The sequence below is a fragment of the Melospiza melodia genome, chromosome 12 (genome assembly GCF_035770615.1).
Source record: "Melospiza melodia melodia isolate bMelMel2 chromosome 12, bMelMel2.pri, whole genome shotgun sequence".
Classification (NCBI taxonomy): domain Eukaryota; kingdom Metazoa; phylum Chordata; class Aves; order Passeriformes; family Passerellidae; genus Melospiza; species Melospiza melodia.
The window spans coordinates 11,314,486-11,332,706 of record NC_086205.1 but is presented as its reverse complement, the minus strand read 5'-3'; the positions used below and the strand labels follow the sequence as shown (position 1 = coordinate 11,332,706).

At 52.7% G+C, this 18,221-nt stretch overlaps 1 protein-coding gene across 2 annotated transcripts in view; it reads left to right on the top strand.

Moving 5' to 3' along the window:
* The first annotated feature begins 13,736 nt into the window (after positions 1-13,736).
* Positions 13,737-18,221, top strand: part of PAX3 (paired box 3) — a 74,863-nt gene continuing 70,378 nt past the window's right edge. For both annotated transcript variants that reach the window (XM_063166410.1, XM_063166409.1), the window contains exons 1-4: positions 13,737-13,866; positions 14,632-14,867; positions 16,259-16,388; positions 17,045-17,179. In XM_063166410.1, coding sequence (XP_063022480.1) covers positions 13,782-13,866; positions 14,632-14,867; positions 16,259-16,388; positions 17,045-17,179 — 586 coding nt within the window. In that variant the 5' untranslated portion in view covers positions 13,737-13,781. The remainder of the gene's footprint in view (positions 13,867-14,631; positions 14,868-16,258; positions 16,389-17,044; positions 17,180-18,221) is intronic.

Sequence of the window (18,221 nt, the reverse complement as noted above, 5' to 3'; positions counted from 1 at the left end):
TGTATTTTCCCTTTTATGACGTTACCAAGTTAACATATAGAAGAAGCTGTAACTGAAGTGTATTATCTTAAAAGAGACTGAGCCAAAGTTTCCTACAGTGTACTGAGTATGGTTTCATTATAATTTTATTAGAAGGCTGTTGAGCCCTCTGATGGTTGCTTAAAATAAGCTGTATTATTTAATTCTTTGAAATTCTAATTTAATGTGGGAGACTGAAACACTACATTGAGCACTTAAAACAATTTATGGAAGATTATTTAATTAATGGAGCTCTAAATTGGAGCTAAGAGCCTCCTGTCAAAGGGATTAATATTTCACTGATTTCAATTTGTATGCGGTGAGAGGAGCCCACATTAAAGTATGGACTTTCAGCATCACTGTAAAAGTGGAATGCAGTAGTGTAATTTGTGATGGAAAATTCGGTCGAGGTAGCTGCAGTAAGACAATGGGTTTCCCTCTTGGCAAGTTTATCTTTGTTGGGAGTTTCTGTAACAGACAATAGAAAACGGTTTTGTTCTGTGAGGCTGGAACATCAAAGGTGTCATTGAAATGTGACAAGATGTTCATAGTATGAAATGGAAAAACATTGCCATACAGCTGGTTTTGTAGTATATTAAGGAGAGCACTCTATATAGATACTGTTCTATGTTGCAGGATAATTCATTTGGTGCCTGAATTTTTTAAACTTAATTAGTTGTTATAATCTATTCTATTGGGAATAAGATAATGCTGCTTATTCCGTGTTTCTACACAGTACTGTAATGGAATGAGGTAATTATTTTCGTGCTTAACAATTCAAGAATTTTAAAAGTGATCTTTTAGTATGTGTATTTTGCAAGCTGTCTGCATGATATTCTGACAAGTATCCTCTTAATAGACCTTTACTTGACCACTTTTGTTTATCACAAGTGCAAAGAAATTGACTCTGTAGAAATGTAAAGACAGCAGGTGAAGATGTGTGATGTGTTTCATGACTGCACAAGTGGTGTGTGCTGTGCAATGTCTTGATTATCACAGATGTGTGAAAAACAACCCCCTGACACCCAAGAAACCCCAGGAACCAAGCAGTATTTGTACAGACTCTGATGAAGGACGCAGTTTGTGGAGACAGTAGACGATTTTTGTGTCACTTATGTCTATTGAAAAAGATCCACACCAGCCTTTTAAAGTTGTATACCATAATATAAAGGCCCTGAGGAGATAAATTACTGGGATCAACTGTGGCTCTGACTGAGATTTGTGTATTTAGACCAGTGTTTTCCAACTTGGAGTCGCTTGTTAGCTGTCTAAAAGGTTATGCCTCCTAAAATCAGGCCTGACCGTTAGCCCCTGTTGACTTCAGCAGTAGTTGTAGATATTCTGCACCAAAGAAAATCACAAGACTTTTATTTAAGCATCTAAATGAGAATTTAGGTGCTTGACTTCAGGTACAAATATTTGAAAATTTGGGCCTTAACCTCTCTGTTCTTCAGTTAATGCATCTGTAAAGTTTGATAATAGCATTGACCTACCTCACAGGCAAGATGTGAGGCTTTATTTATTAATGTTTTTAAGCAATTGGAGATCCTTGAAGAGGAGGTGCTATAGAAGTGAAAGTATTATTGTAAATGATACTGTAGTAGGAATAAATATATGTAAATTAATGGACATAAACAGCAGCAATGTTTTCTAAGAAAAATAAATATAGAAAATATGTACATGTGTACATCATATGCACCAATATCTGATTTCCCTTGTTGTGCTTCTCCTGCAAGTGCAGTGTGTGTGTCTGCAGCTCTGTTCAGCCGGGCCAGCTGCAGTACCTGGCGGTCCAGGTGAGCCCAGCCAGTGTCACCACTGTGATTCAGGGACATCAGGGGTGGCTCTGAGTGCTGCTGGAGCTCAGCCTGAGCTCCCTGCACAGCTCTGCTCTTTGCTGTGCCTCGGTCCTGCAGGCAGCTGCTGGGTGTGCCGGGGTGCTGCAGCGCTGTGGGCACACCAGGGGCTCCTCCCCAGTGGGAATGTGTGTGTGTGGGAGCTGCTGTCCCACTGAAGGTGTTATGGAGCTGAAATACTGATTACAGCAAGGAGTGTATACTCCATCTGTTTCTTTACTTCCCACATCATAGCTTTATTCTTGCCTTTTCTCTGTAAACAGTATTTGCCATTTTGTCTAAACCAGTGGTTTCAACTGGGATCCACGGACTACTTAAAGAGCTGCAAAAGGTAAGTAAGAAAAGCAAATTGATCATCAGAAACTTAAATCTTTTGTGTGAGGGTCAACTTTAAAGAATTTAGAGGTTGGCACGTTACAAAAAGTTGAAGATCGCAGGCCTAAACAGGATTTTCAGGCTTATTCACATTGAATGATCATATTACATATCAGGTTCTTACTCATATATTTAAAAATGTATCAGAGCCAAATGAAAATGGACAGTCTGATCTTATGCCAAATCCTTCTCTCTGCTTACACAAATTTTGGGAAACTCCACAGGTTTCAGGAGCGTTAGTCTGGATCCACATCACAGTACCAGTCAGAAAAAATCATGCATTGTATAAATCTCTGGCTACTGTAGACTCCCAGTATTATATTTGTATTTTGGGTTCCTTTGAGTGTACAGATTGCTTGTCCAAAGCCAAACTGTGCTCAAGTTTCAGTAAAAAAAAAGTTAAGTAAAAATACAGAAAGATAAAATCTGCGTGGCTGGTGGTGTTTCATTGTTGTAGCTAGTTCAGTCACAACACTTGTGTGTTCTGGTTGTTTAAAACCACACAGAGAAATGCAGCAGGAGTGTGCATCAGTCACACAATCCACACATCTTGCAGGAGGTGCCACTTTGGGGCATTCTGTGGGAAAGCAGGGTAGACAGGGTAATCCTCAACACCATGGGAGAAATCATGGGAAATACAAGCTACAGCCTGGGGGTTTTTCTTTTGCCAGTTTTTTGGGGTTTTTTTTTCCTACTGTGCAGTATTTTCCTGTGTTACTCAGTCTGAGGCACAAGAAATGCAAACACCAAGAAAAGAAACAAAGGTCTGATGCTTTGTCAAAAAATTTTTGACCTCTCCATGATCACAGTTTGGGTGAACTGTGAAAGATCTGTAGTTTCCCGTTGTGCCTAAAGATCTTAACATTTTTGTGGCAATAATCCCCAGTTCCTCTGCCTAACTGAAGCGTACTGGACTCCAAATGGGAAGATCAAATGTGAAGTTTGAGATTTGGAATAGGCTGCCAGATGTCAGTCATGTTAGAGCAAGAGAAGAAGAGACATACAGGAGGGCAGAACCCAGATAATCAGCACAGCCTGGGTGAGTAATAGTGTGCTGCAAATTGCGGTTTTCTGTCTCACCTGGGACAGGGGGCAACTTCTGCTGGACCAAACAGCAGCTGCAGGAGAAATATCAATATGTGCTATTTGTGGGCAGCTCCTGCCTTTGACAATATGTGGGGATGCATTAGGGCAATCACTGCCACAGCTTCTTTAATGTTGCCCTTCTGTGTAACTTGTGCTTGAGAGTTAAATTTTTTAAAAACAATTATGGTTTTAATATTAATCCTGTACCTTCAGTGACACAGTTATTTCTGCTCTCTATTTTGAAAGTGTCTCTAATAAATCCCGTGGTTGCAGACAAGAAATTGTATTCCTTTTTTTACTACTAGCCCACAAGGAGTAAAGAATTACACAATGTTCATTTACAAAATGGTAGTTATTCATCTTGGAAAGACAGGTTTGACAGAAAAACACTGAAGTGTTTAATAAATGGAAGGAATATTGTCTAGTTGAATGGTTAAAAGGCCTATTTATGGATAGAATTTTCTGTTTTATGTATAAAGCAACATAGCAGTTACTCTCATGTTTATGATAATTTGAAATTTAGCACAAATCCAAATAATAAAAAAGTAGCTAAGAGCAGTGAATATTGGGTTGTACATCCCTCCAATTAGAGCAATGTCCTGTATTTCCTGAAGTGACTGGTAGCTTGCCTCCCATCTAGTTTTGTCTGGGTTGAGACAGCATTTTGGACATATATTTTGAAAATCATAATTAATCATAGTACTGTGGGCTGAGAATTTCAACCTTATTACTCTGAAAAGTAAGTTTATGTTGGCATTTATACTTCAAATAGCAGAAAATAATAAATTTCTATTATTTTTTCCTTGTATTGTAAAAAAAATTAAATATGGTGAAGGACAAGTGCAAAGGAAATATTGTTGCTTCTTACCTTAATGCTCTTTCTCTGTAGCTCAAATCATCATTCACAGGTGTGTTTTCAAGGCTTGCATCCCAAGGTAGCTCACTGTGTGAGCTATCTATTTTATACAAAATGTTACCACATGAAACACCTTTTATGTGTGATAGGAGAGTTTCTGCACACAGCCACCACGGGCTGAGAGGTACAGGTATAATTAAAGGGTTAATGTGGATTCCCTGTTTCAATCCTGCCTCTGAAGTGGGAGAACTCCTCCAGCTGGCTGTAGTGGTTATGCAAACACACAAAAGCCACTGAGTGGGGATTGAGGTGAGTGTGAAGTGCAGTTTCTGTGTATGTGTGCTGTGTGCATCCACCGCTGGGCTCACAGCTTTGCTCAGCTCCTGGTGAATCCCAAGGGAAGGGGCTGTTCTGCACCCTTGCTCAGGCTCATGACTGGTTCAATCCCATCTATTTCCCTTAACGGTGTATTCTCTGCATCACTCAAAATTTTAGCAGCTGCTGGGGAAGCCCATATTTAAACATGAATGTGTACAAGGGAATGGTTTTTAACCATCTCTGACCCACCAGTTTACACATAAACAGTGCAGTTGTTATTCATATGGTGAAATATGTTTATGGACACAAAATTGAGAGCCTAAAATTCAGTGAAATTAAATGTGTCTGACTTTGTCAGAGCTCCTTGTGTGCACTTAAACCCTCCTGAGCTCAGTGACCCTTTTCCCTGTGTTATGGATGTTTTGTATCTCTTCTGTCCTTGTCTGTTCTACCGATCCAGAGGAGAAGCTTTTCTGACTGGAGATTAGTTAATTTCTTTATCATGCTTTGTTGCCAAAGAGTCTAAAAAATAAAGAAAATATAAAGAAAAAAGATAAGAAAAAGATAAATGTTGTATTTGCTTGTGATCATCTCTTCTCCTTTAAACCACATCAGAGGCAGCTCCCTGTCAGTTGTCCCTTGGTGCAAAATCTTCACACAAACAGTACAAGTGTTTCCTTCACATTACAAACAGGTCAAGGAAACAATGGGTTTTTCATGGCAATTATTCCTAATATTTCTGAAGGATATTTAAATTTGGTGCCTCACTTTTATTAAAGCTAGAAATTCCTGCGACTTAGCCTGCTTTCACATTTTATCCAGGTGCTTGCAGAAATGGAGATAGCTGGAAGAAATGCCTCAACTGCATTAACAAAATATGGTTTGTGTCATGGGGGAGTCATACATTCATACTAGACACATTCAACTAGGCTGATCTTTGATCAGTGCAGCATAAAATACTCCTGCTTGTGTTCAGGGAAGGAGCAGGGTTGGCCTTCTGCCTGTGTCTGGTCTTACTGAAAACACCTGGGTCTGAACCGGCTCCTCAGCCCCGCGCCTGAGCTGTCCCAGCGTGCTGCTCACACGTCATGCAGATTGAGAGATTTGGCATCAAGGTGATCGTAATCTCTTACAAATAGCTTCAAATGAGAAATATTTCAGCTGTTTTAAGAAGATTTTTACAGTAATCAAATACCATGAGGTTGATTAGTCTCATTGGATTATGAAATTTGAATTATTCTTTTTCTTTTTTCTACCACAAAGCTACTTCTGATTCGTCAGAAACCTAAATTTTAGACTTCAGCTCATTACAAGTCTCGATGTAAACTACGTTTCCCCATCCTTCCTCTAAACTGTTTGAGAGTTTAGCAAAATCTAACAAATCCATTGTAGTTATTATTTTGTGATATTTTTATTAGTAATAAATAGCAACAACATCATTTGGGTTTTGGTTGAGGTTTTCTTTGTTTGTTTGTTTGTTTGTTTTTGTTTTCGTGAGTGAAATTTGAGGAGTAAAGAGAGAGATAAAGATCAAAATTTGCTTTCCCTTAAAATGGGAAGAATGAAGCTTTTTATGACTTAGAAAAAGTGATAGTGAACAATATGACTTAGAAAAAGTGATAGTGAACAATAATGCCAGTTTGGTTTCCATGTGGAAAATAAGGACTCGTTAGTTGGACAGTTAATATTAGGAGAAAGAAAGTATTCCTCCGTGAAAAAAAAAAAAATCTGAAACTTTTGAAAACTCTGAAGTAAATTAAACGACACCATAAAATAGAAAACACACTTTCTTCTAGTTAGGTGGCAAACCTTTCTATGTGACAATAAATTTTAGATCTCCCTGCATTATATAAGTGTCAACATTGCTCGGAAAATAGGTGACATTCTAGTTTGGAACTTCCTTCTGCTTTCTTTCTGAAGGGAAGGGAAAAGTCTATCTTTGGTGATGATTACTAAAGTCCAGATATTAATTAGGTGTGTTGCCCCCGGAAAGAAAAAAAAAAAAAAAAAAAAAAAAAAAAACAAAAACAAAGAGAAAAAAAAAAAAAAGAAAAAAAAAAAAGAAAACACCAACAAACGAACACCCTAAGTTCTTTATTTTTCGTGGGCAGTTGTTTAATTTGGCCTGAGGCTTCGGGACCTGTGACGGTGAGGTGCCCCGAGGGTGGCCCGAAGCCCCGCAGCTCTCGCTGTGTCTGCCCCGCTGGGCTCTGCTCAGCCCGGTGATGCTGTGGCGCTGGAACTGAGCGCTTGGCACTGGCGGGAGCTGGGAAGCGGGGTCCCTGTATTCCAGGGATGGGTGGCGGAGAGGAAAAAGGCAAAACAGCGGAATCAGCCAGGTCCCGGCCCCACTCGGGGATGGGCAGTGCCCGCTGCGGGAGCGGGGCATGGAGCTGGGAGATGGAGCCGGGGGATGGAGCCGGGAGATGGAGCCGGGGGATGGAGCCGGGGGATGGAGCCGGGGCTGGAGCCGGGGGATGGAGCCGAGGCTGGAGCCAGGGAATGGAGCCGGGGCACGGAACAGGGGATGGAGCCGGGGGTGGAGCCGGGGGATGGAGCCGGGGCTGGAGCCGGGGGATGGAGCCGGGGCATGGAGCGGGGGCATGGAGCCGGGGATGGAGCCGGGGGATGGAGCCGGGGCATGGAGCCGGGGGATGGAGCCGGGGGATGGAGCCGGGGCATGGAGCCGGGGATGGAGCCGGGGCAAGGAGCCGGGGGATGGAGCCGGGGCTGGAGCCAGGGCAAGGAGCAGGGGCTGGAGCCGGGGCATGGAGCGGGGGCTGGAGCCAGGGCTGGAGCTGGCCGTCCCCCGCCCGCTGCCCCAGCTCCGGAATTCGCCCGCTCCTACGGCGGAGGGCACGGCCGCAGCCCCGGCACCGGCAAGACCCTTCTCCGGTCCTTTCCTCTCCTTTCTGTCTCTTTTCTCCTTTCCTTCCTTCTTCTTTCCTTCTTTCTTCTTTCATTATTTCCTTGTTTCTTTTGCTCTTTCTCATTTTCTCTCTTTTTCACTCTCTTTCTCCTTATCCTTTGTCAAATTTTAATTCAGTTCGTCTTTAAAAGAATAAGCGGTGAAATCATATAGCTGTGGGCGAAATAGCGATTAATGCATTCAATGTCTGTGCTAGAAGGGCCGCTTCTCCCTTAGTATCGTTAATTCCTGGCTCAATCGTATTGGACGGAGGGCGAGGAAGCAGGGAGGGAAGTAAGAATGTTCCAGGAGACCTTTGGGACCTTTGGGACGGCGTGCTGGGTGCCTGTCTGTTGGCAGCCCCGGAGTGGGTCCGCGCAGGGCCGCGGGTGTCCCTCGTTTCTCCAGCCGCTGCACAAACCCCTTGTTCCGCAGGCAAATATCTGATGGTCTGCAGGAGCTTCACGTTCCTGCAGCCTCATGGTTTCTGCTGCAGTGAAACTCCCGGCGGAAATCCACGGTGACACTGCTGGAATCAATAATCTCTGGTGTTTTTACAGGTAATTAACGAGATTGGAAATGGGGCCGTTAATTGCGGAGGAGGTGCGGAAGGCAGACCCGCGATTCCCGCCCGTGTGGGACCCGGCCCTGCCCGCCCGGGGGGACACAGCACTACCGCCGCTCTGCGACACGGACCCGAGCCCGATGGTAACCCTTAACGCCATAAATAAATGAGTTACACCGCCTTTCCTCCCGTGTGCTGGCAGGGAAGGACGGTCCCTTCCCAGCCCGCTGAAGGAGCCCCGGGCTCTGCGGTCCGGGCCCGCAGCCGCTGCCGGGAGCGCAGCCGTGTCCCTGTCCTGGCTCGGGGGGCACGGGGCAGCGCGGAGTGGCAGCTGTGCTATCGCTTACTGCAGGGTCTGGTAGTAGTCAGAAAGGTGAGGAGTTGGTGAAATACATGTTGTACTTATTGCAGTTTACAGGGACACAGAGGGCGGCCTTGGCCCACGGGCAGCCTGACGGGGGGATGGATTCCGGCCCTTCCCGGGTGTTTGCTCCCTCTCACCGCTCCCTTCGGGGCCCCTGGGATGAGCTCTGCCTCGGATCTTCCCAACACGGAAATATTTATCCGTTCTCCTCCAGATTTCTCTTCCGTCCGTGGTGCTGGCACAGGCGATGGCCGAGGATGTAGCCCTCGGAGGAAACTCTTTCCAAGGAGTGACAGGAGCAGGGTGTTCTGTCCCCTATTCCTGGCCTTCTACAGACCCTCCTTCCGTACTGAGCTGCCCCTTCTCCGACTGCCCGGCGTACTCTGTGGCTGTAAATTAATGAAAACGTAACAACTCAAAAAAAAAAAAAAAAAAAAAAAAAAAAAGATGGTGCTGAAACGTGCGGATGGGACATAAAAGCGATGGGAAAAGGTTCAAAGCTTTCAGTGATGACTTTTCAACCTTTATTTATGTGCCTATTAATGCAATATCCATCATGGAGATACGCATCTTTATCCTTTCAACTGATATGCTGGGAATCAATTGGATATGCAGATTACATTTCATAAGTTTCCAAATGTTAATCTCCCCGGTCCTTTGCTGGTAATTTTTTTTTTTTTTTTTTTTTTGCCAAATAGTGTTATGTTTCTGCTCCCCCCCCCAAAAAAAAAACCCCAAAATTAAACAAAACAAAATTAAAAAATAATAAAACAACAAAACAAAACCCTCAGTAAAAATAATTAATCTTTAGGCTACTTGTCTCTATTGCTAAGGTTGGGCCCCGGTGCCGGCCCAGGAGCCGGCCCCTCCTGCTCGCTCCCATCTCAGGCTTTCCCAGGGCATCGCCCCCGGTCCGGGCTTCTCCGGGGCTCTGGGGGCCGGGGAAAGTGTCCGAGCGGGTGCTTTCCCCTCCTAAACTAGGGCTGCTTCCCTCCAGCCTGGCGGCCGGGGAAGGGTCCCCGTCCCGCCGGTCCCATCGCTTCCCGGGTGGCTGCCCCAGAGCGCGGCGCGGGGCTCCGTCCCTCACAGCCCCGGCTCCACGAGCGATGTCCCCGGACACCTCTGGGTCTATAAACGGGAGGGGGGATGTGCCATAACAGGGCACAGAGCGGCTTCCCTCGGAGGGCTCCGTGGCGGAGCAGGTTTCTGAGGCTGGCACTGGGCTGCGCGGCGCTGCCTGTCGCTGTGGCCGTGGCTGTCGTGCCGCGGGATGCCACCACCTGCTGCCTCCCTACCTGCTCCGCTTCTCCGTCCCGCCGCCCCCGACACTGCCCATCGCGTCCCCTCTCCAAGCAGAGTATTCAATAATCGTTCATATTGCACCGACGCCAAATTTCTTGAACAGTACTGAAGTTTCTCTTCATTTTACAACTGGCCGTCCTACGGGGGTCACTCTGGTCCCAGCAGGTCCACAGCGGTTTGCCCTAACGTGCCTCGGGTCCGGGGCAGCGCTCGCGTGTCCCCACGCCTGGCTTGCGGTGGGGACGGACCCCGCTAACGCGGAGCACACGGCCGGGGCTGGACAGCGGTCCCTGGAAGCCGCAGCCCCGCAAGCCCCGCTGCCCATCCCGCCGGGCACACGCTCCCCTCCGGCGGGCAGCGGCTCCGGCTCTGCCCCGTCCGGGAAGCCGTGAGCGGGCGGCGGAGGGTCCCCCAAACACACACACATCCCCTCGCTCTGAGGGAGGGGGAAAGAGGAAAACCTCTGTGAAGGGAAAGCCGTGAGGCAGAGGGAAGCTGCACCGAGCAGCCCCGAGGGTGTCCTCGGCCGGAGACCCAAACCCAGAGGGTTTTTTTTTAGGTGTTTATGGCGAGGACAGCGTGGAGACCAAACAGCAGTTACAGGCGTCCATATTCAATAGTTATGTCAGTCATGACTTCCTTCGTTCTTTCTTAGGGTTTTTTGTGTTGGTGTTTTTCAGTTTTCTTTCTTTCCTTTTCTCTTTTTTCCTCTCTTTCTCTTCTACTCCCTCCTCCGCTTTCTCCCTTTCCTTTCTTTTCCTTTCCTTTCCTTTCCTTTCCTTTCCTTTCCTTTCCTTTCCTTTCCTTTCCTTTCCTTTCCTTTCCTTTCCTTTCCTTTCCTTTCCTTTCCTTTCCTTTCCTTTCCTTTCCTTTCCCAAGCACACTTTTTATATATCAAACTGTGCAGTCTCCTCTCCACCTCCCTTGGAAATTGCCGGTGACTTCGCTTCGAAACCCGTATGAGAAATGAATTTGTGCACGCAAAACCGGAAAGAGTGTAATTGATTTATTTCTAATAGAGGGGAGACCAACACTGTTTATCGTTCAGAAATGATTGCCTGTGTTCTTAATAGCTCTAATTTTCACTGTCCATTTGATGTGCTGCAGGTTTAATATAGAGCACTTACTAATCCAATTAAAAGTGCACCTGGCCTGGAAGAGCTCTGTAATTAGCAGGAGCGTTTTTAGCTATTTCCACTGGAAAACCGTGAAATCATCTCTGCTGGCCTAAAGGACTGTAATATGGGGGTGGGGGCGAGGAGGGGAGGGAGGAGCGGGGCCAGGCATTCGTGCCTAATCTTTTTGCCTTGAATTTTTCACAGTTCCCGTGCGGGAAGATGAGGCTGTTTCATCGCGGGGCACTGGTGTCTGGTAGCGCAGGACCGCGAGGGCGAGACTAGGTGGGTTTCACACGGCTTTTCCTGCCGTCCAGGCGAGCCCGGGCCGGGATCCTGTCCTGGGGAAGCGCGGCTCGGCTTTGGGGCTGCGGGTACGCGCTGGGTTGCGGGGCCCACGGCAGTCCCACGGGGCCGGGCGCGGAACGGGAACCGGAGCTGCGGAAGCCGCCAGCCCTGTCGGGGGAAGCGTCCAGGCCCTGCTCCAGCCCCGAACGATCGCGGGGAGCGGCTCCGGAGCTGCCGAGAGGGTTTGCGGCAGGGCCGGCGCGGGATGGGCCTGGGGCGGCCCCGGGCGCGACACCGGCTCCACGCAAAAACACGCGGCACGCACACGGAGGCGCGGCGTTAAAGGAGGGGGGAGCAGCTGGAAAGCACTGCCCAGGCTGGCTCTCCTGCCGGGATGAGGGGCTCCGCTCCTCCTCCGAGGGTGAGGGGTCGAGACAGTCCCACTCCGCACCCCTCCTCGCGCGGACGAGGATTGCTGCCCACAGCATCACGGTGGCTACCAAGGGTTTCTGCTCCCGCGCTCGGGGCCGCAGCGGTGCCAGTGGGCAGTGAAGTGGCGCGGGGATGCTCTTAGCGCCGGGTGCACTTGGTGCGGCCCTGCTCCCCGCCGGGGGTTCCCGAGCGAGAATTAAACCCTGAGGAGTTTAATCTCTTTTTAAAACAACACTTCCACCGACTTCCTCCCTCCAGCTAAAGGCGCGTGGCGAGTGGCGCGGCGCGGTCCGTGGAACGAGGGCTCGGCCCGGCCGGCTCCTGCCGCGCCACGGGCCCGGCCGCTCCCCGGCAGTGCGGGCGCTCCGCCTCCCGGCTCGGCCCGGCTCCCACCGCACTGGGCTCCCTAACGGGTTTCCCAGAGCTCCGGCCACCGCGGGGTTTGTAGGACACAACCGCTTTGTGAAATACACGCTGATTTTCACTGAGCGTGAACTTTTCCTGCCGGCCTCTTCCTCGGGGTGCGGGAGCGTTCCCGGGCAGCAGCCGGTGTTTGGGAGTGTTTGAGTGCATTTGAAAGCAATGGAAACCACTCGGTTTGGTGGCCGGCGCTTGGGGCTTGGGGGAGAGCGGGATCACCGGCCAGAGGCACCCACCCGTGCTGTGGGTGCCGCTTCTTCTGCGGAGCCCTCGTCCCGCACTGCGGAGCGGAGCCCGACGCAAACCCCGAGTTTCCCCGGGGGCCGCGCCGTGCTGCTGCCGGTCCCTTGACGGCCGGTTCGCTTATTATTAGGGCTCCGGATTTCTGCCTAAATAACGCGAACCCCCGCCACCCTGGGGCCGGCTCCGGCCCCGCAACCATCGTCCGGCTCGTAAAGGGAACGCGGACTGGGAGCCCAGAAAACATTTTCCCCTTCATTTCAAAGGAGGAAACCTGAGCGATTCTCATCCTTTTGATTGATTAAGGTCTTGAATAACTTGAAGCTCGGGAGTGACAGTTCCTGAATAGACGATTGCAAATAAAGAGCCCTGTGGAAAGCCGGGCTGGCACTTCGGAGTGTAAAGGAGGCGAGTTTGCTGGCACTTACCAAGTTATAAATAAAAGGCCGTGCACAATGGTACCTTCTCTAAGGACAGACAGTCTTTACAACACTCCTGGCGTCATATCCTGCTGTGGGCACTCCAGCGCCGAGGCAGACTTTACCTCTTTTATTTTTCCAGCAGTTTAGTTTGAATACTACAATAAATTCCTGGGAACAAACGCTTGTTAGTAAGACTTTAACATGCACCGCCTCGCACCCATACACATATAAACGCTCACGCACACGCGTGAAACGCAGGGACACCCTTGTCCCATCGGTTTTTAAACGCAGACATCCCCACGGACATCTCACTGGCAGCTCTTCCTCTCCAAACCGTGAGCACCATTTGTTCCAGAGATGTTTCTTCTGGACGGAGAGAGATTTCGGATCAAAGTAAATAAGTAAAAGGAAAGAATCAAACAAGAAGTTATTTTTTTTCTTTAAAATTAAAAATGTTGTTGCCCCGACCCCGCCGCTGATGCTCGGGGAGCGGAGCCAGGAGACAAAACGCTTCGTGGCAGCCAGGCGGGTGCTGTCCCGCGGAGTCCCGCAGTGACACGGGGTCCTGAGGGGTGCGGTGTCCAGGCCGGCCCCGTCGGTGCTTCTCTCCCGGGGCTGGGGCGGCCGTCGGGGAACCGAGTAGATCCCCATCGCCGGCCGCCCTCCGCTTGCGAGGAAAGGGTCCGGCGCGGCTGCGCCCGCGGGGTCAGCGCGGGGCCGTGCCGTGTCCTGCCGAGCCGAGCCGCGCGGTGCCGGTGCCGTTCGGGCCGCGCCGCCGTCGCGCCGGCCGGGCCGATGGGCGAGAGCCGCCGCTCGCCCAATCAGCGGGGGCGGCGCGGCCGGGCCGGACGGCGGTGGCCAATCGCGGCGGCGCCGCCGCAGAGCCGCGCCGGGCACGGAGCCGATAAATGCTCCCGGCCCCGCGGCCGCCGCTCCCCGCCGCACCGGGGACACCGCCGCCGGCCCCCGCCCCGCGCCCGCCCGCCCTCCCCGCGCCCAGCCCGGCGGGGCTCCGGCCCGGCCCCTGCCCTCCCGGTGCGGGGCAGCGCGGGTCACTGACAAAGGGGCAGCGGCGGAGCTGCCTCCTCCCCGCCCCTCGGCGGCATCCCCCACCCCCTCCGGGACCGCTCCTGATTCGGCGGGGCCCGCTGACAGCGCGGGTCTCCCCTAGATCAGCCCTCACCTGGATATAACCCTGCCGGCCGCTGCCGCTGCGATGACAACTCTGGCCGGAGCTGTCCCCAGGATGATGCGCCCCGGGGCCGGGCAGAACTATCCCCGCAGCGGGTTCCCGCTGGAAGGTAAGGCCGCGCCTGTGCCGCTCCCGGTCGGGAAAGGGATAATCGTTCCGTGCCGGGACGCCGGGACAAAGCGGCCCCCCCGGCCCGCCGAAACCGGCGCACGGAGTCCTCCAGGACAGCCGCTCGGCTTCCCCCTGCGCTGTCAGAGCAGGGCTTGCCCCGGGACAGGCACGACTCGGACCGCTGCGGCTCCGGCCTCGCACCCCCGAGCGGCCTGGCCCGCGAGCGGGAGTTCGGCAGCGCAGCCGGCCCCGGTTAATTTGGTGGAGTGATCTGGGGAGCCCAAAGTTGGGGGAAAAGTTAGGAAAAAAATAAATTCGGGTAAAAGTGATGCGAATCGAAAGGAAGTCGAGAGCCGTGGGTCGGGCCGCTGCGAGTGCCGCTCTGAAGGCAGCGGCGGCGTGAGGGCCCCAGGGCCGGCACTGCCAGGCCCGTGCCCGACGGAGGGCGGGCGGCGGCCGCGGCTCCCACCGCCGCTCCCGGGGCACTGCGGCCTTCCCGCAGCGCTTCCCCGTTCTCCGCCGGGGTCGGGCGGGCTCTGGGAGCCGGCTCCGGCTGAGTGCAACAGGTGAAGCCGCGGCCGCCTCCCTGCGCTGCCCGCCGGGAGCTGCGGGCCGCGGGTGCGCGGCGGGGCGGGCGGGGGTGAGTTGCTTCATAGAAAAGCAACGACAAAAAAATAGTAACAACAACAAAAAAAGACGCAGCAGGATCCGAAGGAGACGTTAACGCCGTTTACCCCCTTGCCTCCCTTCCCTCCTTTTCTAGTCTCTACCCCTCTAGGCCAGGGCAGAGTCAATCAGCTCGGAGGAGTGTTTATCAATGGCAGGCCTTTACCCAACCATATCCGGCACAAGATAGTGGAGATGGCCCACCATGGTATAAGGCCCTGTGTCATCTCCCGCCAGCTGCGAGTGTCCCACGGCTGCGTCTCCAAAATTCTCTGCAGGTACCAGGAGACGGGCTCCATCCGGCCGGGGGCCATCGGCGGCAGCAAGCCCAAGGTGAGCCTCTCCCGCCAGCCCAGAGCCGGGCAAACCCCGGGCGCGGTGGCGGGGAGCGAGTTCCCATCGGGACACGGCCCAGGCTGGTCGGCACCGGGGTTTACAGCGGGGACGGCGGCCCCGGGAGGGCCGGGGGGGACCGTGCGAGGCCGAGGGTGGGCGCAGACACACATGGGGCACAGCAACCCCGCCGTGTCCCCGCCTGTTGCTCACAAACTTCCCGAGGTTTTAGAAAGTATTGTTGGAGTTCTTGGAAATAATATTATTTTAATTAAGGAAATTCTATTAAAAAAAAAAAAAAAACCAAAAAACCCGAAAATAGGGTGAAAAGGGTGTTTTTTTGAGCGCTTGGCTTCCCGGAGCCCCGGGTGCCCCACGCTCGTTTTCCCCGCAGGAGCGCGGGCGGGCTCGGGGCTGCGGGACGGACCGGGACGCGGTCGGTCGGTGCTGGAGCTGACCCAGCACAGCTGGACCGGGCCCTCCCCGCTTTCGTTGAAAGCGCAACAAAACGAGCTGTATTTCTGTCCGTCTCTTTACTGCTCCTTCTGCTCTGTTTACTTTTTCTCTCTGCTCTAGAGCTGCGTGAATTTATAGCTACGCCTCCGAAAAGTTTGCGCTAACAATAACGGAGATCAAATTTACCTCCAAGATTAGACTTGTCCTTCTCTGGCTTTTCTTTCCCACTAAAGCGAAGTAAAAACTAGCGTTTTAATTGGAAGTTGTTGCTAGATTCTCCCCCCCCCCTCTTTGATTCTTCTAAAGTAACGAAGCGATGCCCGAACTTTTCCTTTCCGTGTTAGGAGTAATTTTTTATAAGCGTGCTACTCAAACGTAAGGCTATTGCCAGCCGGGAGATCGTTTTGTTTTTTTTTTTTTTTTTTTTGGTTTTTAGATTTATTTTAAAATCACGAGGCTACCGAAGAAAAATGCCGGTACTCGAACTTCTCCGCGTTTTTATTACGCTGGTTTTTGTTCGGAACTGCAAAGTTTGTTCAGCCGAAACTTTACTGACCTGGAGCTTCGTTGCCCGGAGTCCTCCGCTGGTCGCAGCCCGGTATTTTCTCGGCCGCACGGCAACCGGTGCTGCCTAATTCGGGGTTTTCCATGCCGAAGGCTGTGTCCCACCTTCCCGGTAACCCCGGAGGATTTTCTGGGACGTTTCGTTTACCGCGGGGTGTGTTCGTTTTATGCGGCCCGTTACTGCCTTCTGTGTCCCCCTCTCTTTACCCTGCCCGCTTTCTGGTGTTTTGTGTCGGCGTTTCCGAGCGGGGCCGGTGTCGGCTCTCGCTGACGACGGCGCGGGCGGCCCCGAGCGCCCCGGGGCTGTGGCGGCGGCAGCCCCCGCTCCCCGGCCCCACAGACTGTGCCCGCTCGCCTTGTCTTTACTGAAGCAGGTGACGACGCCGGACGTTGAGAAGAAAATAGAGGAATACAAGCGGGAAAACGCGGGCATGTTCAGCTGGGAGATCCGGGACAAGCTGCTGAAGGACGGCGTGTGTGACCGCAACTCGGTGCCGTCAGGTACGGAGCGGTTCGGGGTGTCCGGGAGGGTCGGGGGCGGCCCGGGGAGGGCAGCGCGGTGTCCGGGCGAGCCCCGTGCCCTCGGGACCGGAGCCCCGGGCAGCCCGGAGCGGTGCCCACGGAGCGGCCGCCGTTAGCGCGCGGTGCCTCCCTCCCGGGAGGATTCCTGCTCTCGGCGGGGTGTTTTCAATTAAATCGCAACTGCCTCCCCCTCCCCTCCTCCTCCCGGCGCTTCCCCGCCGTCCCCTCCGGGCTGCTGCCGCAGGAGGGCTTGGAGCCCGCCGGAGACGGAGCTGGGGAGAAGGAGATGGGGAGCAGCTCCCTGTGCCGGCGGGGTGTTTGCGGGATGAGGCAGGGGGCACACGGAGCCGGAGCAGTGTTTTTGAGGGCTCCGGGGGTCTTTATCACCCACCATGCGGGCTCGGGGGAAAGAAACATTCCCGGGAGCCGCTGTGCCCGCGCTGGAGTCCGGTGCGGGAGGGTGAAACCCCCGCGGGGACGGGAGTGACAGGCTGCCTGCCCTAAGTCCCGACTGGCAGTGGCCGAGGGACACAGGCCAGTGGCTCTGAGGGGGAACTCGGCTTCCCGGGCTGGCCCGAGAGCCGCGGGGGGCTGCTGAGGACGAGCCGGTCACAGCTCTGCACTCCCCCCTGAAGTGAGCTCCATCAGCCGCATCCTGCGGAGCAAGTTTGGGAAAGGCGAGGAAGAGGAGGCTGAGCTGGAAAGAAAAGAGGTGGAGGAAGGCGACAAGAAGGCCAAGCACAGCATTGATGGCATCCTCAGTGAAAGAGGTAAAGTCCCGCTTGCCCCTGCCCTCCGTGGAGCCCTGCGATGCCCAGTGCCAGTGTTTATCACTGCCCATCTCGCCGGTGCCTGGTGCCAGTGGCTATCACTGCCCATCTCCCCGGTGCCCGGAGCTGGTGGCTGTCACTCCCCGTCTCCCAGAGGCTGTCCTGGGGCCAGCCCAGCGGGAGGTGCAGGGCGAGTGAGCCCTGCCAGCCTGGCTGCCACGTCCCATCGTGTCCCACTCCCCAGCAGAGCGACCCTGCGGCGTGTGGGAATGGCGCAGGGGCTGGAACAAAGATGGGAGGCACTGCTGATTTTGTCTTCCAGTAACCAGGGAGGGTTGGGGCCACCACAGAGCCCCTCACCACAGCCACAGAGCCCCTCACCACGGCCGTGCAGGGGCTCCTCTCCCAATCCCAGCAAAAGGCTGCAGCTGCACAGAACGGGCAGTTGCAGCAAAAGCCTGCGGAGCCTCAAGTCTCTGCAGTGCGAACAGGGCAGGGAGACACATGTTTTGTTTTTTCCGCTCTTAAAACTGCTGGGGAGAGCGTGTGCCGGTGTTTGGCCGGGCCTGCCCGAGGCGGAGGTGAGGGGCTGCTGCGGGCACAGCTGCTCTCCCGCCGCCGCAGCCAGGCTCCCGGCCGGCCGGGGTGCAGCGCCAGGCCAGGGCCCGGCCCGGCCGCCTCTGCGGGGAACTCGCTGCCCAGCACATGCACAGGCGCTGGAGAAGGCGAGACAAAAGTACCAAATGAGCTGGTCAAACATTTGTACAACTTTTCCAGCTTTTACAAAGAAGGCCTTCTATACACAATCTACACTTGGAGATGAACTTGGAAAACAAAGAGGGGGGAGTCCATTGAAACTCACACTTTGGCTTTGCACAGACAAAGCTTCAGCTAGCAGCAGCTTGATGTGAACAAAAGAAGGCAACCTTTTTATAATTCAAGGAGAAAAGAAGAGAAAACAGTCCCACAAAAGGCTGAGAAAAGACATTATGGGCTTGCAATGAGGGATGAATTATTCAATGAGCCCCTAATAGCTGATGCT